Source organism: Limulus polyphemus, unplaced genomic scaffold (assembly GCF_000517525.1).
Source record: "Limulus polyphemus unplaced genomic scaffold, Limulus_polyphemus-2.1.2 Scaffold215, whole genome shotgun sequence".
Lineage (NCBI taxonomy): Eukaryota > Metazoa > Arthropoda > Merostomata > Xiphosura > Limulidae > Limulus > Limulus polyphemus.
The window spans coordinates 701,182-725,602 of record NW_013665825.1 but is presented as its reverse complement, the minus strand read 5'-3'; the positions used below and the strand labels follow the sequence as shown (position 1 = coordinate 725,602).

Genomic DNA, 24,421 nt, shown 5'->3' with positions numbered 1-24,421 from the left:
CCTACTATATATATATATATATATATATATATAGTCCAATTACATGATTATATTTTTACAAACGATAAAATTCAATCGAAAAAGCTCTAAGGATTGTCGAATAGTATAGAATATTTTTCTTACTCCCCTTCCTACAAACACACTAGTAAGGCGCCCACGTCGGTACATCTAAGCGGAAATAACATAGTAATTAATGTGTGAAAAAGAAGAAAAACTTGTATTAAGAAACACGAAAAAAACGGAAGGTAAACAGGGTGGTAATAGCAACGACTCGTGCTCTTAGAATGTGCATTAAAGCTGTATTTATGAGTTGGATAATTTAACCGCTAGAGGGCTGCTTGAATTAGCTATTGCCTTGAGATTTGATTAGGATGGTGCTAGAACTCTCAGTTATAGTATTTAAACTGTGATGAGCATGGTTGTAGATCGTCGTTCAATACTGCTGACGTCAGCCTTATTCCCAAAGGCATTTCGTTGTTTTTGTTAATCCATGTTTGTACTCCGTACTGTATTTTCACACCAGGAGATTCGTCGCAGGACGTACCTTCCTGCTGTGATAAACACATGTGACTTTATACATATATATATACAACTTTTAATCTGTCGTTGCTCTAAAAATTTAACGTTGTGTAGTTTTGATGAAAGAGACAGCGTGTGTAAGTGCACATGTGAATAAACATTTCATGTTATGAAAATCGGATATAAATCATACCATCTTATTTTGGTTTATTGTACTTCAACAGTTTTAAACAGACCCCCCCCCCCCTGTGTCCTTCCCTCAGTATACATATTTACATTCTTTAAATATCAAAATTTCGAAACTGACGTATTTATATAAGAGACGGTGTTTGTAATTAGCTGAGTTTGTATTGAAGTGATGACATATGTTTGCTCAGTTCTCTTTTTTACAGGGTTAGTCAAAAGTTCCGTTTGTTTTCCATTTTTGTGAAATTTGTGTAGAATATTAAATCTGTTGAAATGGAGTGTTTAGGCATGGTGTCCATTTGTTACTTGACATGGTGTCATGATAAAAAAAGTAAAATCAAGATTATCGAAATGAAGTACACAAAATTGTAAAACTTTTTTATTGTAATCAAACAGCTTTTTTTTTTGAAGATGTACTTTTCTTGCAAACAAATTTATCTTGTTTAAGACTGGTTATCTTACTAGGTAGTTATGTATTTGTTTTTCGTTTATGTTGATACACTGCAGTTGTAATCAAACATTTGGCATTATTCCCAAGTGAATTGAATGAAATGACAGGTCAGTAGGAACATCAAATAGTTTTGTATTCAATTTAGGATTAACCAGCACTTCATATTAGTGACATTTGCCCTATTATTTCAAATTACTGTTTTGGATTACTTGCCCTATTGTTTAACTAGTCATCAAAAACACTAATCATAATTTGTCATGGCCTACACTAATCTCATCATCATATTAGAGTACTTTCTTGGAACAATGTATATTGTGTGAACAAAGTTTTCAGTATTTCTAGTCATACATGGATCAACTGTATCGGATTTAAGGTTACCCAGCAGTAGGTAGTTAACTATCCAGTGGTTCTGTTTTCGTCAGTGCTTCAAACACAAATCATTGTTTTAATATGCAGTTTTATACCATCAATTTCTTGGAAGTACCTCATTAAAAATATAAGTGAGTGGAGAAATTAACAGAAAAAAATAACAATACATTTATGATGATGGTACTATAATTTCTCTTTCTCTAGGTTTCACGGGTCTTCTGTCAGATCTTCATTTGATAAAACAACTTATATCACCATCTCTCTCTCTCTCTCTCTCTAGGTTTCACGGGTCTTCTTTCAGATCTTCATTTGATAAAACAACTTATATCACCATCTCTTTCTCTAGGTTTCACGGTCTTCTGTCAGATCTTCATTTGATAAAACAACTTATATCACCATCTCTCTCTCTCTCTCTCTCTCTAGATTTTATGGGTCTTCTGTCAGATCTTCATTTGATAAAACAACTTGTATCACCATCTCTCTCTCTCTAGATTTTACAGGGTCTTCTGTCAGATCTTCATTTGATAAAACAACTTGTATCACCATCTCTCTCTCTAGGTTTCACGGGTCTTCTGTCAGATCTTCATTTGATAAAACAACTTATATCACCATTATATATTTATTTATACATATGCTTATTATACATTTTTCTTCAGCTTAAAGTTGTTATTTTCAAATAGATTACTTAGAGCACAGAGCAAAAAATGTAATTGTCATTCATTTTTGAATCATTAATACAATAACTCTTTGTTCTGTATAGAGAAAACAGAGAGGTTTGACCACCAGATTGAGCTCATCGTGCCCTATTCTAACTCCAGAAGTGGCTTTAACAGGTACTAATTATAATCTGACACTTTTAATATTTGATAGCCTAGAGTCTAAAATTTCTTTTACACTCTCAACTATTAGCCATGTATATTACATTTATTAAATTTATTCTTAATTAAATATTGCTAAAAATTAAAATGATTATAAAAACTAAACTATTCTTTACAAACAGTATTTATTTTGTATGTTTTACTCATTTTAAAAATGGAAGTTATCCATGGTGGGGTTCTTTGGTCTTCAAATGCTTTAGCAACCTCCAGCAAGGGTGATCGATAATTTTGTTGATTTTAGCCAAAGTGCATCAAATTAAATTTTGCATTAGTTTGTACAAACACTTATAAGGCTTACTTGAGTTTATGAAATCACTTGTGTTGGTTATTAAGCAAATAATGGCAGTTAAACAGTACCAGAATTTACAAATTTATTAGTTTTCTAAATTTAATAGCCAAATGTCAATATCTGTTCTTTCTGTTTGATTTAATATTTTTAATGATTTAAATATTTTTAATTTAATATTTAATAATTATCTTCAAAAACTAAAGTAATTACAAAAATAAGTAAACACTAGGTGTCACTCACTTATTCTTTTTAAAAAAACAAGGGATTAATGAAGAGCCAACCCAACATGGAAGAAGGTTAGGCTTTATCACCATGACTAGTTATAGTCTACCTCAGAAAACCTACCTTGCCAATGATCAACGTTATACTAAATCATTAACAGAAGCAACTAACGTCAAGATCCAAGTCAATGATGTCACTCCTTCTAACTCTCAAGAATTTCTGAACTTTGTTAGTACTGCTGAAGGTAGGATTCGGTCAGTGAAAGCCCATAGTAACACGCCATCTTCTAGAAGACAGATTGGGGGTACTTCATCACAGAGGTGTGCACAAAAGTCAGGAAAGAAAGAGTTACCACGACGAAAAAGTTGGTCAGCCATGTATGAAGAAGAGATGGGTGATGGGAGTGAAGTTCTGAGAAGGTATGTGTATGAAAATGTTCGTCATTTTTGTGCAAAAGGACAATTAATAAATGTCACAATCATATTTCGAACATAATTTTGTTTAGTGGGTATTTCTTAAGTATTCTAATTTAAATTAACAAAATATTGCTATGTAAAATAATAATAATAATAATAAAACAGTATCATATTGCATGAATTAATAACATTTTAATTGACCTTCATATTTTGGTAACTTTGATTTGCCATAAACTGATTTATGTAAATTTTAGCAAAGAGTAGATTTTTGTGTAAGTAATGGTACTGTGTGTTTAGAGTACTGAAATGATAGTGTACAGTTGATTTTCATATAAGTAATGGTACTGTGTGTTTATAGTATTGAAGTGATAACTAAAGTTGATTTTCATATAAGTAATGGTACTGTGTGTTTATAGTACTGAAATGATAACTAAAGTTGATTTTCATATAAGTAATGGTACTGGTGTTTAAAGTACTGAAATGATAGTGTAAGGTTGATTTTCATATAAGTAATAATACTGTGTGTTTATAGTACTGAAATGATAACATAAAGTTGATTTTCATATAAGTAATGGTACTGTGTGTTTATAGTACTTACGTGATAGTGTAAGGTTGATTTTTGCATAAGTTATAGTGTGACACGTTTAGGTACATTTTATGATTTTTACACATCTAGTGCAAGATTAATTAAAAACTTGTAGATTCTTCTGTAGTGTTATAAATTTCATAAATACAACAATTGTTTAAATTTAGAATGTGAAATACTTGTAAGAAAAAAAAAAATATTTCAAGAAGTTATTTGCCTCTATTTAAAAATTTCCTTGCTTGTATAGTGTGAAATTTTATCCAAAGCTAAAAATATGTAGAAATAGGAGAAATATGATTTTTTTTCCTTGTTATTTTATTAATGCTAGCATGAGTTTGAGTAGCTTAAATTCGGACACAGAAGAAGCATTTTATGATGCTATGGATGGAACTTCATTCTCCGTTGGAAGGTCCACAAAAGAGCACAATGAAGGACAACCCTTAAATCATGGAGGATGTAGTTACGAGAAGCAACGCAGTTTTTCAGGTTAGCAAAGAAGGATTTTACAAAGGCACATTGATAGAAAGGCATACATAAATTTCATATTTCAGAAAATCAGTGTACATTATCTAATTTCATATTGTATTTCACTAAAGATACTCTTTCTCAATTTCTGAACAGAAACTATTTAGCAAGTGGAAAGTTTTAAGAAGATAATAACAGCTTTGTTGTTGAGTTGTATTTATTGGAGCCATTGAAGTATATTTCTTAGTAAAGCATCAAAAATTAGATATATTTTGTTTTTGTAGTATTGAATGCTGGTATAAATCTATTAAATAAACATATTTGTTTCAAATCATAAGGAAAACCAATTCTCTTAGTTATTATTTTTTAAAGTTTGCAGTACTGACTGAAGAATGGAAACTGTATTCAAGGAAGACGACAAACGTTTTTTTTATTCTTTTTGGTTACTATAATTTATAATCATTTTGTTACTTGTGTCACTCAAAGACCCTTGAGAAATTCATAAATCAAAACATCGAATAGAATAAAAAACATTTATATGAAGTTGTTTGCTGTCTTATTTCTCTGCTAAGTTGTAGCTTATGCTTTGACATAAAACATTTGCATTGCTATGTATCTTATATGCACTTGTTGGCTCAAGTTCAACAGACTATATTGCAAGTTCTTACATGTACTTTGTGTAGTATTTCTAAAGTGTTTTGTTTCTAATTATATGTTTGTTATTGTTTTGTATATTTTGAAAGAATTAGTTTGTGCCACAGGCATCATGCATGCATTGTAATTTAATGTTATAAGGAATAACCTGTTTATTTTAACCAAATAAGCCTTACTGTAAACTTAGCAGTAATCACTCTTAAAAATTTCACTGGATCTGCTTTTGGTTGTTTTTGTGAAACCTTATAAAAGCTAGTTTAGTATGCTATATATAGAAAATATAAACATCTCTTGAAAAAGAAAAATCATAACCATGTATGATATGCATGCAAATTATAACATTTGTGTAAGAACTGATTATAAATGTGGAATGTTTCAAAGTTTGCTATTGCTGAAATGTACACTTTGCTTGTGAAATGCATTCAGTTATGTGGTGTTTGTTATTATCCTTTGGTAAAATTTGCTATTCCTTTCACAATTTTAATTGCTAATGCAGTGAGTACATTTGAAAAATAACCTGCTGTTTATTTTTCTTTGTTTCCAGCTGGAAGTGAAGAAATGACTCATCTATCTCTTTCTAGTCAAGGCACCAGGTCATCAGGTCATAGTATGTCCAACATTGCAGAATGTGCCAAGGTAAAAACAGTATAGAGATCTTTAGTTCTATATTGAAATTGCCTAGCTTATATAAAAGAAAAAATTTTTAATTTCAAATATTTATTTTAAATTGGCTCCTCATAATATTTATTATTTTTTTTTTTAATGCAATAACAACAAACTTTTAGTACTGGTTATGACTGCACCAAAATGTATGTTAATTTTATTTGCTTTTTCCTTATTGGAACAGCCACTATAAGATAGTTGCCATTGAGTATAATAATTTCCTAATAAATCTTAACTTTTGATTAAGTCATATTGGCCTAAACTAGGGGTCTCCAAACTTTTTTGGACAAGGGCTGGGAGGTAGATCTTTTTAGGCTTCACGGGCTTGAGGGGGTCGTGGTAAAATTAAGTAGGGATGCATACATGATCAGATTGGCTTTCACTCAATTACGTTTTATTTTTATTTTATTTTTTTAATATTAAAAAATTATATTATTACTTTAATAAACTGTTGGCAGGTAGGACGTGGCCCGTGGGCTGTAGTTTGGAGACCCTTGGCCTAAAATATCATTATGGGTTTTATTTTTCTTTTGTATTGATTTATAACATTAAGGACTTTTAGTAAGTTTATAATAACTTAACAAACATTTTAATACTTTAGGCATCTTTACACTGGCCTTAAACTGGATTTGATAAGGCAATAATAACTTTAAACATAATTAAAGGTAAATCATATGTGAATCATGTTGCTGAATACTGAAATAGTTTATTTTTTTAAATTAAAAAAGTTAATACGAGACCAAACATTAAATTTTAAGCTTCCACAGCTATCAAGAAGGTTTCTATCCATCTTGTATGTTGCCTACTGTTTTGTTTAATAACATTGATCTGTCAAACTGTATTACTATTAAGCTATTTATGTTTCTTTCATATACACTTATATTAGCACTGTGAAGAAAGCAAAGGCTTAGACAGCAGTGATCCTAGATGTCAGACCTCCACCTGTCTTTTGGAACCATGGTCTCCTCTGCAAAAGTCTGTTTCTACCCCTTCCATTTTTGCAGCCCAACAAACAGCAGAGGGTATGGCCAAATTAATTTATGGGTCTCTAAGACCAATTGTTGCAACTTATCTTTGCAGAACTTATTTAGCAAAGTTTTGAAGCAGTTAATTTGTAACAAGCTAATTAGTTAGTTGTAAAGATATGAATTTTCAAGTAACAATTTGATTCTGTAGTAGAATTTCTGATTTTAAGAAGGAAGGAGATAATGGCTTCACAAAAATCATGAAATTACCTTATTAAACTGTTTATTTCTTAACATGCCTTGTTAAAACCTGTATTACTTCATGGGAAACTTGAAAATACATAGGCATTGCAAAAGTTACAGTTTAAAGGCCTAAATTTGGAGAAGCAATAGTATCCAATAGGCCTAAATTTGTGTTCTAGATGGTTTTGCAAATTTCAATATCAATATGAGCAACATAAATGTTTTAAACTTAATTAAGATACAATTACTGAATGAGGACTGAAATAAGTCTTAAATTACAACTATTTACTGAAAATATTAATATCAAAGTTTGTGTGATTACATTTTAACTCTGACAAGCACTTTATCATCTAAGTTATAACAATAATGAAAGAGCTAGAATTTTAAAATACCATATTTACTTTTGATTTGCTGAAATTTTGGTTCTATATTCTTCCTCTAGGGTTTGAAGAAATAGCAGAAGCTGGAGATGGGTAAGCATTAGTATATACACGAATATGGCTATGGCTGCTTTTGAAGTTTCTTTTTTTATTGGTTTTTAGTTGTTTCATATAGTTCTGCAGTATGATTTTTGATGTAATATTTTATTGTGCACTCAGTTATGCAGTACATTTTAAATATTTTACTACATATTAATTTCTATATTTATATGTAAAAAGAACTCTCATAATACATGTAAATTCAACACAAAAACTCTGATTATACACTTTGTTTGTGTTTACATTTATGTCTGTGTGGTGGTGTATCTATATGTATTCTTTTTATATTTTGTAACTGTAAACTTGGAATGTGTAAAAATAATGCATTTTTGTCATGGGGCTTTGTCCAAATGCTTTCTTTTGTTTTGTAATGAAGCAAAGCTGCTGTGTTGTTTAATTATTAGCAACCCATGCTTGTCTGTGTTGTTTTTGTAGTTTATTTAATTTCAATCCACTCGACATGTGTGACCTGGACGATGAGCTTAGTGTTGGTATGTTGCCTGAAGATGAAGAATCTAGTTTTCCTTTGGCCCAAGTGTCATTAGCTGATTTGTTGAGAAGCTATCAGTAAGTGTGTTCAGTTTCAACTTGCTATATTTTGAGTTACTTTCATCTCGCTACCAGTTTTACAGCATGGCTCTAGTAAAGATGAAATCCATGGCTGATTCACAAGTTAGGTAGTTAGACCTAGTGAACTTTATCACACAGAAACAACCATTTTTGCTACCGAACAAATAATGTATTCAAATTGTTTAAAAAGTATTATCCTATAGTCCATGAGCAGTGATGTTAATTTCATATAACTTGAATATTACAATGCACTTATACAACTAGAAACAAAGCATAATAAATTCCATCACCCCATTCTCGATATAATTTTAGAAACCAGAATTACTTGACTGGTCAGGATAGTGACGATGATAAACCATTTGGAAAAAGGAAGAAGAGAGGGAGTCTTTTCTTCAGAAAAAGAAAGGTAAAAGTCTTTAGCAACATATTAGACTTAAAATGAAATGTTTTACAAACTTTGATATGATACTATTTAAAAAAGTATCTTTGTATTAGTACCAACATCATGGTTTACTTGTCTCTTTTTCTAGAATGTAACGCATTCAAAATGTACTATGTGAAGCACAGATTGTTGTTATTATTATACAATTATGATAATTTGTATAATCCTTAAATTACTGATTTTAGTTAATATTGTTCATGATCAGTAAGATGCTCTATATCGAGTAATCTTATGTTTTTTTCCCTATTACATCATTCATTCTAAGAATTGGCTCAATAATCTTGGTGAAATCACTCATTTTCTATGAAAAAATATGAAGGGAACTTCTACTGTAAATAGTGTGGTTAACTGCAATGTTGATGATATTTTTTTGTTTACAATTTTTTTCTGTGACTCCAATGTTTTCAGGAACCCTAAAACCAACAAAGTCACGAATCCACACACAATTTGGTGCATATTAAAATAGTTTAGAAAATGTGTTTCAGATGTAAGTGGGCCCAATATACCTGTCAGCATTTCTTGTTCTTTTAATGGTAGTAGTGGAATTCTAATGTTTTCACTGTTAATAAAATATTATGGTCAGTATGTTTCATTTTCAGATACTGTAACTTTTCTTCTTTTTTTTCTTATAAACGTTCCATTAGTGATGGTTAATAATAAAATTATTGTCACTTATTGTTTATTGTCACTTATAGCTCTCAAACACATGCATGTAGGTGATGTTAAAGAATTGACTTTCTCAGTAGTTTGTCATGAACAACTCGTGGCTGTTAGGATATATGACTGAAATGTTGTTAGTATTTTGTTTACTGAAGTAAGTGAAGTGCGAGAAAATTAATAACCCTAATTTATCTATTTTATTTTTATTTAATTATTTTGCAAAATATCACCAAGGACAAGTTTTTAAAACATTTTGCAGCCTTTAAAGAAAATCTTCTTGATCAGTCCTATTTTCTGTCGTTTAAGAAGGCGTTTCTCTTGCATACATTGGAATAATTAGAACAGTATTTTCTGAAATGGTGAAGTAAAGTATAAGCTAACATGAAGAGTTAGTTACACTATATAAGAAAAATTTGCTTGTACTGATATTTACCATAGATGTGAGCCGTACTGCCACAGATCACTTGTTTAGTACCTGTATATTTGGTTCATTGCAAATTCCTGATCACTCATAAGTTCAAAGTTGCTCTGGTTATCCAGGATTTCCCCTAAGAAAGTGATTGCTAACAAAAGTTGCATGTAACCAAATGATCATTGAAAAACATAACTCACAAAATTTATGACATTATAAATAAACAAAATGTTGACAAATCTGTGAGCAAAAACCAGCACATCTGTACAGTGCTACTGCCAATCAAGAAGTGATTAATGAGTATGGATGTGAAGAGGGTGCTGGTTACAATAGGAGTGGTGTTGCACTCCAATTGGTGGAGAGCTGTTGCATGATAATTTGCATGTGGAGATGCAGAAGTGGAAGGTAGAAGGCTAGTGGCGCGTGGTGAAAATTTGCCCCAGTAGAGGGCAGCACTAGTTAAGAAAAGCTATTTTGTGAGAGGTGGTATGTATCTATCGGGAAATGCAGTTATTAGGAGAACAGTTATGCTAGATATACTTCCTGTACTGCATGGCTAGGATGCAAAGAATGTATGAGTGTACATTAGAATAAATCATTAAGTTGCACGTAGATCCACAGCAATGTATTTTTACTAACCATTGATAGTGAAACCTGTGTTCATACTTTCCATTTCAACAATGTATCTGTAAAATCAATGGACTGTACAACCATAAACTTCTTTGTATTTGGTTTGCTTAAAAGTAGTCTTAGAAGCCACAGCATAAGTACCCGTCCCCAGTGACAGGAAAAGTTTGTTAATCTATCAATTTAAATTATTTCATGGGCTTTAAAAAGGTTAATTGTGCTCCAAAGCTGAGCTACTTATACTGCCCACTGTTGATCATTTCGGTCATGCTTAGAGCCATTCAACAATAACATACAGTAAATCTACATTTTTATTCTTTAAGTTACATCACATTTTGAAAAATATGATAATGTGATTAATTCCTAACAATTTATTGTAGAACATCCTTCTTGCAAAATATAATTTGGAATCAACATTATTCGCGCCTGTTCTGCCATCATTTCAAAATTGAATGTTGAGTTTTGTCTGTGAGCACAGCTTTTTAAATGGGAGATAGACAAATGCTCAGACCAGCACCACAGTTCACAATATAAAAAAAATGTCCAAGTACAGTGAAGGATTTTGTGTAAAGCTAAATGAAGAGCTATTTGTTCTAGCTGTCCCTAATTTTAAAGTGATAGACTACAAATGGTTGAATATGTTATATTAAAGCAGTTTTGAATATGCAAATCAGCAAGTAATGTGACAATCCCTGTAAAAAATCATGGTAGAGCGACATATTTCAGAACTACATTTTGGCATTCTTAGGTGTTTCAAAGGTAGTGTGATACAAGCAAAAATTTATTGCCTTTGGGAAGAATATGTAACAGCTCTTTCTGATGCAAAATATTCATACGCTCAATTCATAAAGATGAGTTTGGATCAGAGATCTTTTGTACTTAATGGAATTGATAAACATAGAAGTATGGATCAACAGGACACCATAACCATCCAGAAAGAGACCTGCAACAAGTTGTACCCCATCTGTGGTAAACAAAGTGAGACATATTGTATGAAGTGAGAACAGATGAAGACAAATGTCGGTGGCAACTGTACACAACATAAAGTAGGATCTCCATCTGAATACATGACACAAGTCTCTGGCTCACAAGTTGCTTCTATGACATCTCTGTTCAACCATCACAAACCTCAAGCAGCTGAAGAATGAAACAGATAAGCATGCTGTTCCATACAAAAACATCCTAGTGAAGTTGCCAGATGCAATGCGTATATAGATATCTGTGCAGTCAAACTGTTGAACTGGCTTGTGGGAAACAATTGTCCTCATACACTAGGCTTTCCACTATCCGTTAAAGGTTGAATGTTGTGTTTTGTACGTGGAAGTCTTATGATAAAACCTTGTGCACTACATTTTACACTGATCATCAGATAGCATGACCAGATATGCAATATGGATTCTAATTACACGGTGTGGTTCCAAAATCGTTTTAATATAATGTACTCAACCTCTGCAGAGACAAGGTAATTAGTCATCACCACCTCTATTATAAACACCCATGGCCCTAAAGTACAGATTATTGTTATTATTATTTTACTGATGATGGGATGTAAGTCACAAATTCTCAGGTTCACAGTCCATCATAACGACTGGGTCATGGTCAGCCCACAGCAAAGAATCTGTGGAAAGTTTGTCAAGGGGTGTGGTTTAAGATTGACCTTTCCAATCTTTACAGAAATTTGTTACAATGGTAATTATTGTGTTGGACAATATTACATAGCCATGGCCAGCAGATTGTGCATGATCAACAAGGGGGAAGTAGTTCTGAGGACAGCATCAGAACTTAACTATTGAGCCTTTCTGTAGAAATACTTTAAAGTGTGACACTGAAATTATTCTTTATCAACAAACTACATGTGAATGTAATGATATTTTTCTATAGAATTATATATAAAATTAAGAATATACAATACTGTATTTTGTTTTTTAGTCATGATTTCTTTACTTTCTTTCATCAGAGTAAGCATGAAGAAAAAGACAAAGAGAACAGGAAGTCTGCCCACCAGTTTGTTTCTATTTGTTACAGTATAGCGGCTGATTGTGATGTGTGTAACAAGCCTCTGGCCAATAAGCCAGCTCTTCGCTGTGAAAGTATCTATCTAAATCTTACCTTAATCTCCTATTGTTACATGATACACTTAAGATTTAAAGTGATAAAACCTTTGACTGTAGGATGATCGTTTATGAAACATGGAGTTATTTATAGAACAGGATTGTACAAAATGATTCGTTTAATTGTAATTTTCAGAATTGCAGGTAACTATTCAAAGTCCTAAAACAAGAAGATCCTTCGGGATAAATTGAAGAGAGAGATTTTAGTAGTTGTGTCTTCTTCTGACCTAAACTTAATTATACTGTTAGATTAACATTTTATCATTCATTCATTTCATGAATATTGTTTTAAAGAAGACTCGTTAGATTTGTCATTTTTAACTTTTTATTTTTTTTGTATTGAACTTGTGAAGACATTACTTTAACATAATGATGGTATGTATATGGCAAGATTATATTTGCTTGAATTAAGTTAGCTATGTTACAAAATTTTTAAAACCAATTGTACTAAAACATGGGGCAAAAATATCTGTTTGTTTGTATCTAAAACAATAGATAGCCAGAAATGCTAAACTACAAAACAGATTGAATTAGCATTGCAATAATACTTGATTGTTTGTATTATATAATCAGATACATTAACCATAAATAGTAAAGCTTCAGAGCATCCCAAGTTTAGAAACTCAATAATACATGTACCTGATTGTTTGTATCATGTATTCAGACACGTGGTAAAGCTTCAGAGCATCCTAAATTTAGTAACACGATAATACTTGTACCTGATTGTTTGTATCATGTATTCAGACACGTGGTAATGCTTCAGAGCATCCTAAATTTAGTAACACAATAATACTTGTACTTGATTGTTTTTATTATGTATTCAGACACGTGGTAAATCTTCAGAGTATCCTAAATTTAGTAACACGATAATACTTGTACCTGATTGTTTGTATCATGTATTCAGACACGTGGTAAAGCTTCAGAGCATCCTAAATTCAATCACACAATAATACTTGTACCTGATTGTTTGTACCATGTATTCAGACACGTGGTAAAGCTTCAGAGCATCCTAAATTTAGTAACACGATAATACTTGCACCTGATTGTTTTTATCATGTATTCAGACACATCAAATACATATGGTAAAGCTTTAGAGGATTCCAAATTTAGTAACACAATAATACATATGCCTGATTGTTTGTATCATAATGAAGCTGAATGTAACCTGGTACTGGTTAGTAAGCCCAATCTGCTGATTGGAATACCTAATGTTCAAACACTAATGTGGCACATTATCAACTCCGGAGGTATTATACGATTGTTCCATTATTTCGTTAAGAGAAGCTGCATAAGCTATGGATGCTAAGGGTAGCTATATCTAAACTTGAAGAGAGAGGTCTTTGACTTGTCTGTTTAGTTCGTCTTTTATTTAAGGTACCATTCAGGTTCAAAATATCAATACGTGTTACAACCTAAAGTGTAAAAACTTTAGAGATCTTGTTTTTAGCAATATGATTTGTTTATATGTAATCATGCACATGAGCTTTAGAATTCACATAAATAAAATAGAAAAAAAAACATTTCATTTACATTTCATCTGAATGAACAAAGTTCAGGCATACACATTTTTTTTTATGTCAGAATGATTTCTAGCTTACTGTATATATTTACTGAAGTAATTTAGAAATAATATTTCATAAATCTTTATCTGGTAGGAGTACAGATTAGGCTTTTTAAACATTTATATAAAACAAAAGTTATTTCTTTTTTGTTATTATTTTGTGTCATTTGTTATTTTGTAGAAATACCATCTGGATTTGAAAAGTATGGTTATTAAGATTTTTCTTTAAGAGCTATTACTAACACCACTAGATGGCAGCAAGGCATGAATATGTTGTGCTGCCATTAATTAATCTATGGTCCAATGAAAAGGCACAACATATGCAGAGTGCTGTTTCTTTTACAGTGGAAAACTCCTACATAATATACATATAACTTGTTCTTCCAATTAGTATTGAAATTTCAAAACTTTGGTGTGACATTTCATTGAAACTCATAAGATTGGTTGTTAAGCATTATTTTCAATTTCAGATTGTTTGGTAGCAGTTCACTCAAGCTCGTGTAAGGATCAAATTATTGACTGTACAAAATTCAAAAGTTCAAGGGTAAGTGGCATATTAAATAATAATGTTTTCAATTATCTAAGAATACTTAAGTATATTTGCTATCATGAGAAATATACTATGTTTTCCTGTGATTATCAGAAACAGAATGTAATACAGTTATGATATTCCTTTGTTTTAAAGTAGAAATTGAAACATAGCATGTCACCTTATTCTCAAAATATCACATATTCTGCTGTTTAGTGTGTTTATTCTGAATATTTAAGTAAGTAAAGTGTAGAATTTCTCAAATCTTTATCGTGTTTTGTATGCCTGTTCAAGGTTCAACTTGTAGCAAAACATAAGTGATCAAGAAACCTCAAGTTTACATGAGAATTCCAGAAAGAAAGAATAAAAAGTAATTAGTTTTCAAAGTAATTGTAATTAGAGCAAAGCTGGAAATAAGTTTATTTTTTGGGACTTACGGAAACCTTCGAATAATGGTTCTTTGTCCATAATAGCTGATGGTCTAGGTAGTGGAATCAATGCATGTACATTTAGTTTATCATATTGTTATTCAAGAAGTTGTTACTGTATCACAAAATACATCTAAACCTTCAACAAAGATCTATTTTGGGAAACTTGTGTAGAAGTTAAACTTGAAATCTGTTTCTTTACATTATTTTTAAAGGTAGTTTTTGTTGCTATCATACAGGTTAAACCTTTGAAATAACTTGAAATCTGTGTCTTTACATTATTTTTAAAGGTAGTTTTTGTTGCTATCGTACAGGTTAAACCTTTGAAATCTGTGTCTTTACATTATTTCTAAAGATAGTTTTTGTTGCTATCGTACAGGTTAAACCTTTGAATCCTCCCACTTCTAAGGAAAGGTCTTCAGTTCCTGTACTTCAGGTTCCAACAAGTATGTTGTAATTTTTGATATGTTCTAACTTTAAAAACCCTGTTGTTTTTGTCATTGTTTAATATTAATGTCTTATATATATGTTTGTTTTTTTTTGCTTAAAATTAATCTTTTACGATAGTCAACTGGTACGTAATTCGTTTTCACTAATCTGCGTGAGCCTAATTTAATATATAATTGTAAGATGTTTAGTTATAACATTTTATTAAAAAGTAACTAAAATCTGTTGGATATGAATGTTTTATGCATGTTGATTTTTAAGATAATATGTGATATATTATTCCTTAACTCCTTAATAAAAAAAAAAGCATGCTTTATTCTTATGCTATTATAACATTTTCGTCTTATTTTAACAAACCTTAATGTAAATAACACCAAGAAAACTGCCTTGCTTTGCTGTCGATGTGTGGTTTGTAACTGTCTTGTCCCACGTTATCGCAGGTCGTGTTCCTCATTATCCATACCGCTATCGTCATCTCGTCAGACCTGTATCTCAGAGTATGACTCATCTAGGTGTGTGATTAGTAAAAAGTTTTGCAACTTTTAGCTGATGTCAAAACTGTTTGTGAATGCCATTGTTTGAATCTGATCTTCAGCTTGAATAAATTAATACTAATTAGTTAAAATAGAAACAAGAGTATGGTGGAAATAACTATCAAGGTAACATTAATTAATTAACGGACTCTGATAGATCACTTTATTAACTTCTTCTAAAGTGCTATTGAGAATGATTTTTACAGTTTCTTTCAAAATAAGCTTGAAAAAGTTGCGTAAAAATTATACAAATTAAAAAAAAAGCTTATTTGTGTTTGCATTTTGTGTCTGACTTATGGTAAACTCTAGCAACAGATTTCTTTTGTGTAGTTTTTTAAAGTAAAAGTGTTTTGTGTCTATAATTTTGTGGTGTATGTAGCTTTGATGTATGTGTATTTCTTATTGAACACCTTACAAGTTTCATATATAAACTATAAATATGTTCATAATAAAATAGTAAGTCATCTATAACTACTTTGTCAGTCCATGGGATTTCACATAAACAAACAAACAATGTACAGAATATTCTTATGTTAGTTGTGAGTGGTAATTTTTTGTTATACTTGCATTTTAATAGTTTGCGACAGTTTAGGAATGCAGCTAGCTCGTTCCTGGTATCAAAAAGGTTAAGAAATGCTGATCTATAGTAACTGTACTTTTTGATTTTATATTGCATAGTTTTCAAAGAATTAATATATATTTCATTATAAAAACATTATGGTTTTCTGTTTTTTTACTTCAGTCACCAGTAAATCTCGGAACAACACACAGCCTGTAAAAGACAAAAAATTTACTGACCAAACACTAGTTGCAAAGTCACAGGTAAATAATGTTATGTACAATGTAGCTTACTTATTTTATATTTTGGTCAGAGTGAAGTTTTGATGTTCAGTCTGGTTAAGTACAATTATGGAGCTTTATAAGCTTTAGAGAAATGAATGAAATTGTTGAATTTCAAATATATTTTTGTCACTAAATTCAGTGTTTCTAAACAGATAATAAGCGTTTAATCAGTTGTAATACTACAGGACAATTATATGCTCTCTGGTGTGAAAGTTCTCGTGTAACTCTGTTGTCTGCTGGTCTAAAATAATTTTCTGAAAACTAAACTAAACAAATTTGGTTTTCTTTTGAAGATAGTTTTTTTTTGTGTTTGTCACTTTTGATGCACTTCTAACTTTAAAATTACATGTTTTTCAATACAGGAACTCGTTTTAAAAACTTGTTGAATGTTGATTAAGTGAAAAGTTCTGCATTAAAATTATGATGAAAATTAGTTGCTGTTTTTTTAACTGGCTATTATGAATATCAGATCAGAGTTGTGTAAAAATAATGTTTCAGGCTATTTATATTTGCAACAAGTCAGTGCCAGAACATTTTTATACACCTTTGATATGAAATCTGCAATAAACTAGTAACACAAAACATAGATTTCATATTGGAACTGTGTTATAAAATATTTTGGGCAGTAACTTGAAACGAACAAGATTGTGTAAATTTTAGAAATGATGAATTTTATATATTGCTTCACAAACTTTGACATGATACACCACTGTATTGAGTTTCTTGTATGACATACAAATAACATCATAGATAGGACTTTGGCTGCTATGCCCTCAGTTCATCTGGTGAGTTCTTACATTGATCCAAAAGTCTTTGCAATGAATTACAGTAAATAAATTTATTTTTCATATTCCTGATATCCATTAAACAACAAACATGTTTTTGTAATAAAAACCATGTAAAAATGACAAAATATTTTCAAGAGATTCTCTGAATTTGTAGCATTTACTATACAAATAATAATTCTTTACAGAAAAGCGCCTAAGCTATCTTTGCTTCCTTGTATAGATTATGTAAGAAATAGTAAGGTGTAATTGTACTATGTAATTTAATTTCTATTTATTTAAACTACTTAGAATTTCTGAAAACTCCACCCTGCCACTTATGTCTAACCTAGAAAGAAACAAAAGTCTACATCAAGTAACCATTCCACTCCAGAGAAAAATTGTTGTTTAAGAATGAATATCTCATAGAAATGATACTTCATTGGCTTATTTTGTATCAATTTCTTAACATATACGTACTGGGGAACTTTTAAATTGTGATGTTTATAGTAGCTTTTCAAATTGAAATTAATCTTTCATTGGAAATTGACTTGCAACAATTTATACAATTTTGTTCTTTCCTGAAATGAAGCTCCAAGGTGCATCTACAGTCGACGCACCAGTCAAGACAAATTCTTCATTGCCGTCATCAGGGTAAGATCACTTTTTTTTTAAATACATGTTTTATAATAAATGAAATTTGTATGAAAATGCTGTTAAAGGTTAATGTAAATGTGAAATAAGATTTCTTGGCACATATTTATACAGTATTAATTACGGTTTTGTTATCTGAAATCTTTTTGGTTGTGTGTACCACTGTACAATACACATACAGCATTCAAAATGGAAAGAAAAAACTGTTATCATTAATAATAAAAGTGTCAATCCAAATTGAACTAGCCACAATATTTTCTGATTTCTTAATTTTTCTCATTTTCTTGATCATTCTGGAATCCATCAGTAATTACAATGATTTTCTTTATATAATAGTAATACATAAGGGCAGGGCCTCGATTGTTCCTTTGTTGTTTCTTTTCTTGAGATTTTTTATTTTTTAACTATTTCTTTTCCCTTAGTATTATTTTATTTCTATACCACAATATTGATCTGAGGTGGTAGAAAAATACATGTTTCTTAGGATGCCAGTTGCTTAGGGACTTAGCCAGATTTTGAGAAAAAAAACGAGTATAGATACTGTAGACTCCAGGTTTATATGAAAATCAGCAATGTTTTGTGTTTGTTGAGAACCAGCTAGTTGACACTTAGTTCTGATGAGAATGTTGCTTTTGACAGTATGCCTAACAGGGCTTACACTCCCAGAGGCTCGACGCAGTGGCGTAGGGTTGCCACTAAGCTGGGAGTCAAGTAAGTTAGTTGCTATGTACTGATTTTAAAACTGCTTAATATTTTCAAACCCATAAGGGTTCTCCTAACTTTCCTAGCCCATCTTGCATGCCTTCTGCACAAAGATGGGTTTGTATCATGCATGCATTCTGTATGTTTCGAGAGTTTCTCCAAGTCCATCTTCTTCAGCAAGGTGATATAGAATTGTTTTCTGTGACAATATTCCATTAAACTTATTTTATTTTTGATAGGTCTTTTTATTTTCTTAATGATCATCTTTCTCTACTGCATGACTAGTTCTGTAATAAAGTAGGAATACGAAGATATGATTGGTCCTTACAATAAAGATGATGATCTGACATATCTTGAAATATATTGTTTAGTATGGTAATTTTTGTGAAATGCTTCTAATATTTATTGAAGTATATAATATAGTCTGTATGAAGTTTTCATGTTTTTTTTTTTATAAATAGTGATGTAAAACTGAATATATTCTGTCATTCTCAGGTTGCTGAAGATAGTTCTAGGATTGTTTTATGCATGTTAATGTAGCAAACTATATTCAAATTTCTCTCTTTCTTTCTCAAGCATGTACTATCATGTGTTGCTTGACATTTTTGTTTTATTATAATTTATATCAGTATGATTTAATGCTAAAAAAATATTATTTCTATCATTAATAAAAAAAATATCAATTAAGTATTACATTTTTACAATTGTAATTGTTTTTTTAATCATGGGCAGCATATTTAACAATGTTAATTACATTATGTTAACGTACAAAGAATTATGTTTCTCGTAATTTGGTGTAAACTTTTAAAGTCTTAATTTCCAATAATTTGTTTTTACAGTATCTGCCACTAGTTTAACAACTACAGCTTATAAATTTGTTTTGACATTTAGACAGTATAAAAGTTTTGTATATATATTTTTTTGAATATCAATTTAATTGATCGCTTGAAAATATGAGTGAAATTAATATGAAGCAAATACTACATCGTAGACCCTTTAGTACAGTTTAGTAGCATTTCTTGCTTTTGTTCATGAAAGGTTAAAGCATAATAATTTGGCATTTAAATGCTGGGGTTAACTTTGCAAGTTTGAATTTGATAATTTCCTCTATAAAATAATTTAACTTAAACAGTTTTAGGTACTTTTGTTTATGTTAAACAACTGACGGTTAGGCATAAGATATTAAAACAATAAAAAGAAAAGAAGCTCCAAACATAATTTGTCAGTTAAACAATTCTCAACTACATTGACAAACTTGCCTAAACTATTACCTGGTTGCTTTGTAATTTAATGTTATGTAATGGTATTCCTATTTTCAAATGCTTAAATAAGATTGGATTATATACCTGACTGATCATGTCATTCTAAAAAATCATAGTTGTTTAACCTAGATATCCAGTTAAATAAACTTGATCTCTAAACATTTTCTCATCTTGACATAGATGCAGATTAAGAACAGAAGTCATGTGGGATTATTAATATCACATGTGTGCTAAAACTTAAATCTTCAGTATATTTTTAACACCTTTTAATGGTTATTTTTATAAAAAATGTAAGCTTTTTTTTTTTCTTTTAGCAAAGTAATTAATGAAGAAAAAGAAGCAGATCCAATCGATGACACCAGTTCAAAGTAGGTATTAAATCAGAGCAAGATTAGATATAAAAATTATGCTTAACTCCTCATTATCTAATCCAGTAAATATTTGATAATCATTAATGAAAAGAAAATTAAATCCAGCTGATGACACAATTCAAAGTAGGTATTAAATCAGAGCAAGATTAGATATAAAAAAAATCGTAATTAACTCCTGATTATCTTAGTCCAGCAAATCCTTGTTAAGTGATGTACAAGCTAGAGGATTTAAAATTTTGTGCCCCATTTTCCTAAAGAAAATTTGTGTAAGACAGGAAGAAGAGTACCATGGTAATAATTCACATTCGTTTTGTTTTTACCTTTCACTCTTAATCCACAATGTATAATTACATAGAAGATCGTCACAAGTGCTAGAGAATCAGATTGAAAAGTATTTTTAAAGGATATTGTAGGTTTGTAGTTTAGTCTAAATTAAATTGGTTGTCCAACTACCTTATTTGATGTACTTGAATGTATATGGACCAAAACCAGATCATACTTTTACCTGCTCTTAAACACTAAAACTGGATCATACTTATACCTGCTCTTAAACACTAAAACTGGATCATACTTGTACCTGCTCTTAAACACTAAAACTGGATCATACTTGTACCTGCTCTTAAACACTAAAACTGGATCATACTTGTACCTGCTCTTAAACACTAAAACTGGATCATACTTCTACCTGCTCTTAAACACTAAAACTGGATCATACTTATACCTGCTCTTAAACACTAAAACTGGATCATACTTATACCTGCTCTTAAACACTAAAACTGGATCATACTTATACCTGCTCTTAAACACTAAAACTGGATCATACTTATACCTGCTCTTAAACACTAAACCCTGGATCATACTTATACCTGCTCTTAACTCTTTCAACCTGGGCTCGGTCCTTGGGACCAACCTCGTAACCATTTTGTTCTTGTTGTAGTTTTCATGCTATAACTTTTAAATTAGTAAGTGTATGTTAAGGAATTTTGGCAGTATATCAGTGAACATTACAATGTTTTCATATGCAAAATATCTAATTTTTTTATCAAGTTTTGATGTTTGTAAAGCAATATTTTTCCCATGCCTTTCTTTTCTTTTCACATCTTGCCTATCTATCATATAAAGTAATTTTCAGTTTAAAATTAAATGCTTTTATGCATCAGAAAAGTTTGAAATTTCACATGCGAAATCTTTATGATGTCCAAATAGTTATCAAACGTTTCTTAAGAAAAAACTATTTTATCTGTTATTTTCAGTATTTAATCTCTGTACGGGTTTGGTAAATTTGACCAATCTCGCAACCACCATAAAAAAAATTACGAAATTAACATAAATTATAACACAAAAACATAAATGTTTAGACGAAATAGCTTAAATCTCACAACGTTATACATTTATATATATATATATAATTTTATTATATTAACCTTTCACCCATGCTTGACTAACATTACAGAAGTTACAATGACGCGGCTCACGTGCACTCATGTTATCGTATCAAATAACATAAAGGTGACCTTTGGTCTTTACAAAGTAACTTTTCTTGGCTGTGTTTTAGTCAACTAGTGTTTTGTAAAATACAGTCACATTTCACTTATTATACATTATATATGTATATAGATTATTGGTATTTTGAAATAAGTTCTTAGTTATTTTTCCTAAAACATAGAATAGTAAATTAAGAAGTAAAGCAAACTATTATCTCTTCTAGTTACGACCTTTGTACTCAGTTGCTGCTTGACGTAGGTTGCTAAGCCTTTAAAAATTTTGCACGTGGAGAACATGAAACAAAATATTTTTTTTTAGGTTTTATATATACTTTTGAATAACTAAAAAACCATCAATTACTACATCAATACCATAGAATTCTACTATAATTTATCAAACATAGTAACTAAGCTGTATTTGGGTCATACTTATACCTGCTCTTAAACTTTATGTATTTGTTTATTCCTTATAATTGATAATTTATTATCTTTTCATAGTATTGTGGACATTAATTCAGCTTCTTTGGAGTCTCTTGAAGATGCGTGTCAAGAAATCAGTGATTTAGAAGATGATCCTGTCCTTCAGTTAGCGGTTGAGGAATCTGCAGTGTGGAGTACCACAGTAGACAAGAAGGTGAGAGAATTTAGTCAATTTTCTATGGTTTCTAAAAGTATGAAGTATTTGTTTTTTAAAAAATGCACATTTTTGTAAAGCTCCATCTAGTGAGACTTATTGTAAGTCATTCTTTCAATTTATGATTTTAGATTTTGAAGAAGCTAAAAGACAGAGAAGTAAAAAGACAAGAGTCAATTTATGGTAAGTGTAGTCTAAGCAACTTAACCCATTATTTCTGTATTGATATGTTTTGATACAATGTTTATATAAATCAATGAAAACCTTTATTTTCTGAAAATGACTATGTATTGATATAGTTACCTGCTATTGCTGTTTGTTTATACTTAAGTTCAATAAATCCTTATCGTTCACTTCCTTCTTGTTACGTAATTTTTGTTTTGTATTTTAGGGTTAATGTAGTATTTCTAAATTTTTGATTGTATTGTGGAATTCTTAAATACAATTGTGAAAATTTCAGCCATGTATTATTTTCTATTAAATTGAGTAACAAAATTCTTAAACTATGATGGTAGGAAAAACAAGTAGGTTAAAAAAAAAAGTTAACACAAAAATACAAAATCCTATAATCCTAATACTTTCAAAAGATGAACCTTTATTCACCACTTGCCCCTGATGAAGAAAGATCCACTTTTTGAAAGTGCTTGAGTTATAGGATTTCCTATTTTTGTATAAAATTCTTAAGTTTACAGTTGAATAATGAGAAATACTCCGGGAAATTTTGATATTCCAAAACTGCTACAGTATTGACATAATTTTTTTATAACATTCTTTTATTATAGGTTTTCAGAATCTAAAGGTAAACCTCAAAACTAAAATCTCTGTGAATTTTATTATGTAGCTAGAGTATGATAGCATGCATATTAAATATTAACAAATACAAAAGTCAACTGCAAATTTAAAAGTATTGTAAGTGATTTAGGTGTACATTTGTTTTTTACAGAGTTTATTCTAACAGAAAAACATCATTGTTTAACTCTGAAGATAATGCAGAAGGTAAGAAACTACAAAGTTATTAGATTGAAAATATCAAGAATATGTCTGTTAACAACATGTGTCAGATAAATAAACCTAACATACTGGAATTATTTTTGTATGCATTTTTTTTAACCTAGCAAATCATATATTTTATTGCAATGGTTTGGTTTTTTAAACTTTATTAATAATATCTTAGACATTGGCACTTAATACTAAGTTAAACACATCACATTATAAGTATTCAGTGTTTATCTCCTAACACTTCAATACTTTTTATCATTTCATAATGACTAATTAACCACAGTGAATGTATAATCATATATTAAATAATGGGCTATTTGTTTAGTTCTTTGTCTAAATTAAATTCAAGTGTCTTCAAGAACTGAGCACTATTATATGGTTTCAACAGCTTTTGTACAGCATAATTGTGTAATAAAATATTCTTGTTTAAACATGAAAATTTCATCATGCAAAACAGGTGTTTGCTCAGGGAATGATTAAAGAGGTAGGACTGACTAAGGACCTAGTTGATCGTATTTTTCCCTGCTTGGAAGACTTGCTAGAGATTCATTCAAGCTTTTTAAGAAAACTTCGGGAAAGGCAGCATCAGGACAGAACAGTTGAAAAGATTGGAGACATTCTTTATGAGCAGGTATCAGAATTTTAATAGGTTGCACATATATTGAAAATATTGTAAGAAATATATTAAAAAACCAATAACTTGCACAGAATAATTTAATTCATTGTTGCCATCATTCATCCTTTTTACTAACATCAAAACTGTCCAACTGAGAAAGAAAATAAAAAGTATTTGAGGTAATTTTTTCATAGCATGGTACTTTGTGTGATTAATAATTTGAAAACTGATTAATACACCCACAAATTGCCATAATACATCAACAAAAAAAAGTTTCTTAAATTAGATTAAGTTTTTTTTCACAGGTTTGTATTAGAAAAAAATTTGCGGGGAAATATTAATCCATTCTTTTTTTTTTAATGCTGTCAACCTAAAACTTGTCATCCA

General features: G+C 30.3%; 1 protein-coding gene across 1 annotated transcript in view; it reads left to right on the top strand.

The window, feature by feature from the left end:
• Positions 1 to 24,421, top strand: part of LOC106478484 (A-kinase anchor protein 13-like) — a 146,934-nt gene that overhangs the window by 104,103 nt on the left and 18,410 nt on the right. The window contains exons 10-29 of the mRNA XM_022382087.1: positions 2,286 to 2,358; positions 2,955 to 3,333; positions 4,245 to 4,402; positions 5,580 to 5,671; positions 6,585 to 6,720; positions 7,349 to 7,379; positions 7,821 to 7,952; positions 8,268 to 8,361; positions 12,054 to 12,186; positions 14,239 to 14,312; positions 15,105 to 15,171; positions 15,613 to 15,684; positions 16,448 to 16,527; positions 17,905 to 17,966; positions 18,606 to 18,677; positions 20,245 to 20,298; positions 22,284 to 22,419; positions 22,551 to 22,602; positions 23,363 to 23,415; positions 23,876 to 24,049. Of these exons, the coding sequence (XP_022237795.1) occupies positions 2,286 to 2,358; positions 2,955 to 3,333; positions 4,245 to 4,402; positions 5,580 to 5,671; positions 6,585 to 6,720; positions 7,349 to 7,379; positions 7,821 to 7,952; positions 8,268 to 8,361; positions 12,054 to 12,186; positions 14,239 to 14,312; positions 15,105 to 15,171; positions 15,613 to 15,684; positions 16,448 to 16,527; positions 17,905 to 17,966; positions 18,606 to 18,677; positions 20,245 to 20,298; positions 22,284 to 22,419; positions 22,551 to 22,602; positions 23,363 to 23,415; positions 23,876 to 24,049 (2,124 nt within the window). The remainder of the gene's footprint in view (positions 1 to 2,285; positions 2,359 to 2,954; positions 3,334 to 4,244; positions 4,403 to 5,579; positions 5,672 to 6,584; positions 6,721 to 7,348; positions 7,380 to 7,820; positions 7,953 to 8,267; positions 8,362 to 12,053; positions 12,187 to 14,238; positions 14,313 to 15,104; positions 15,172 to 15,612; positions 15,685 to 16,447; positions 16,528 to 17,904; positions 17,967 to 18,605; positions 18,678 to 20,244; positions 20,299 to 22,283; positions 22,420 to 22,550; positions 22,603 to 23,362; positions 23,416 to 23,875; positions 24,050 to 24,421) is intronic.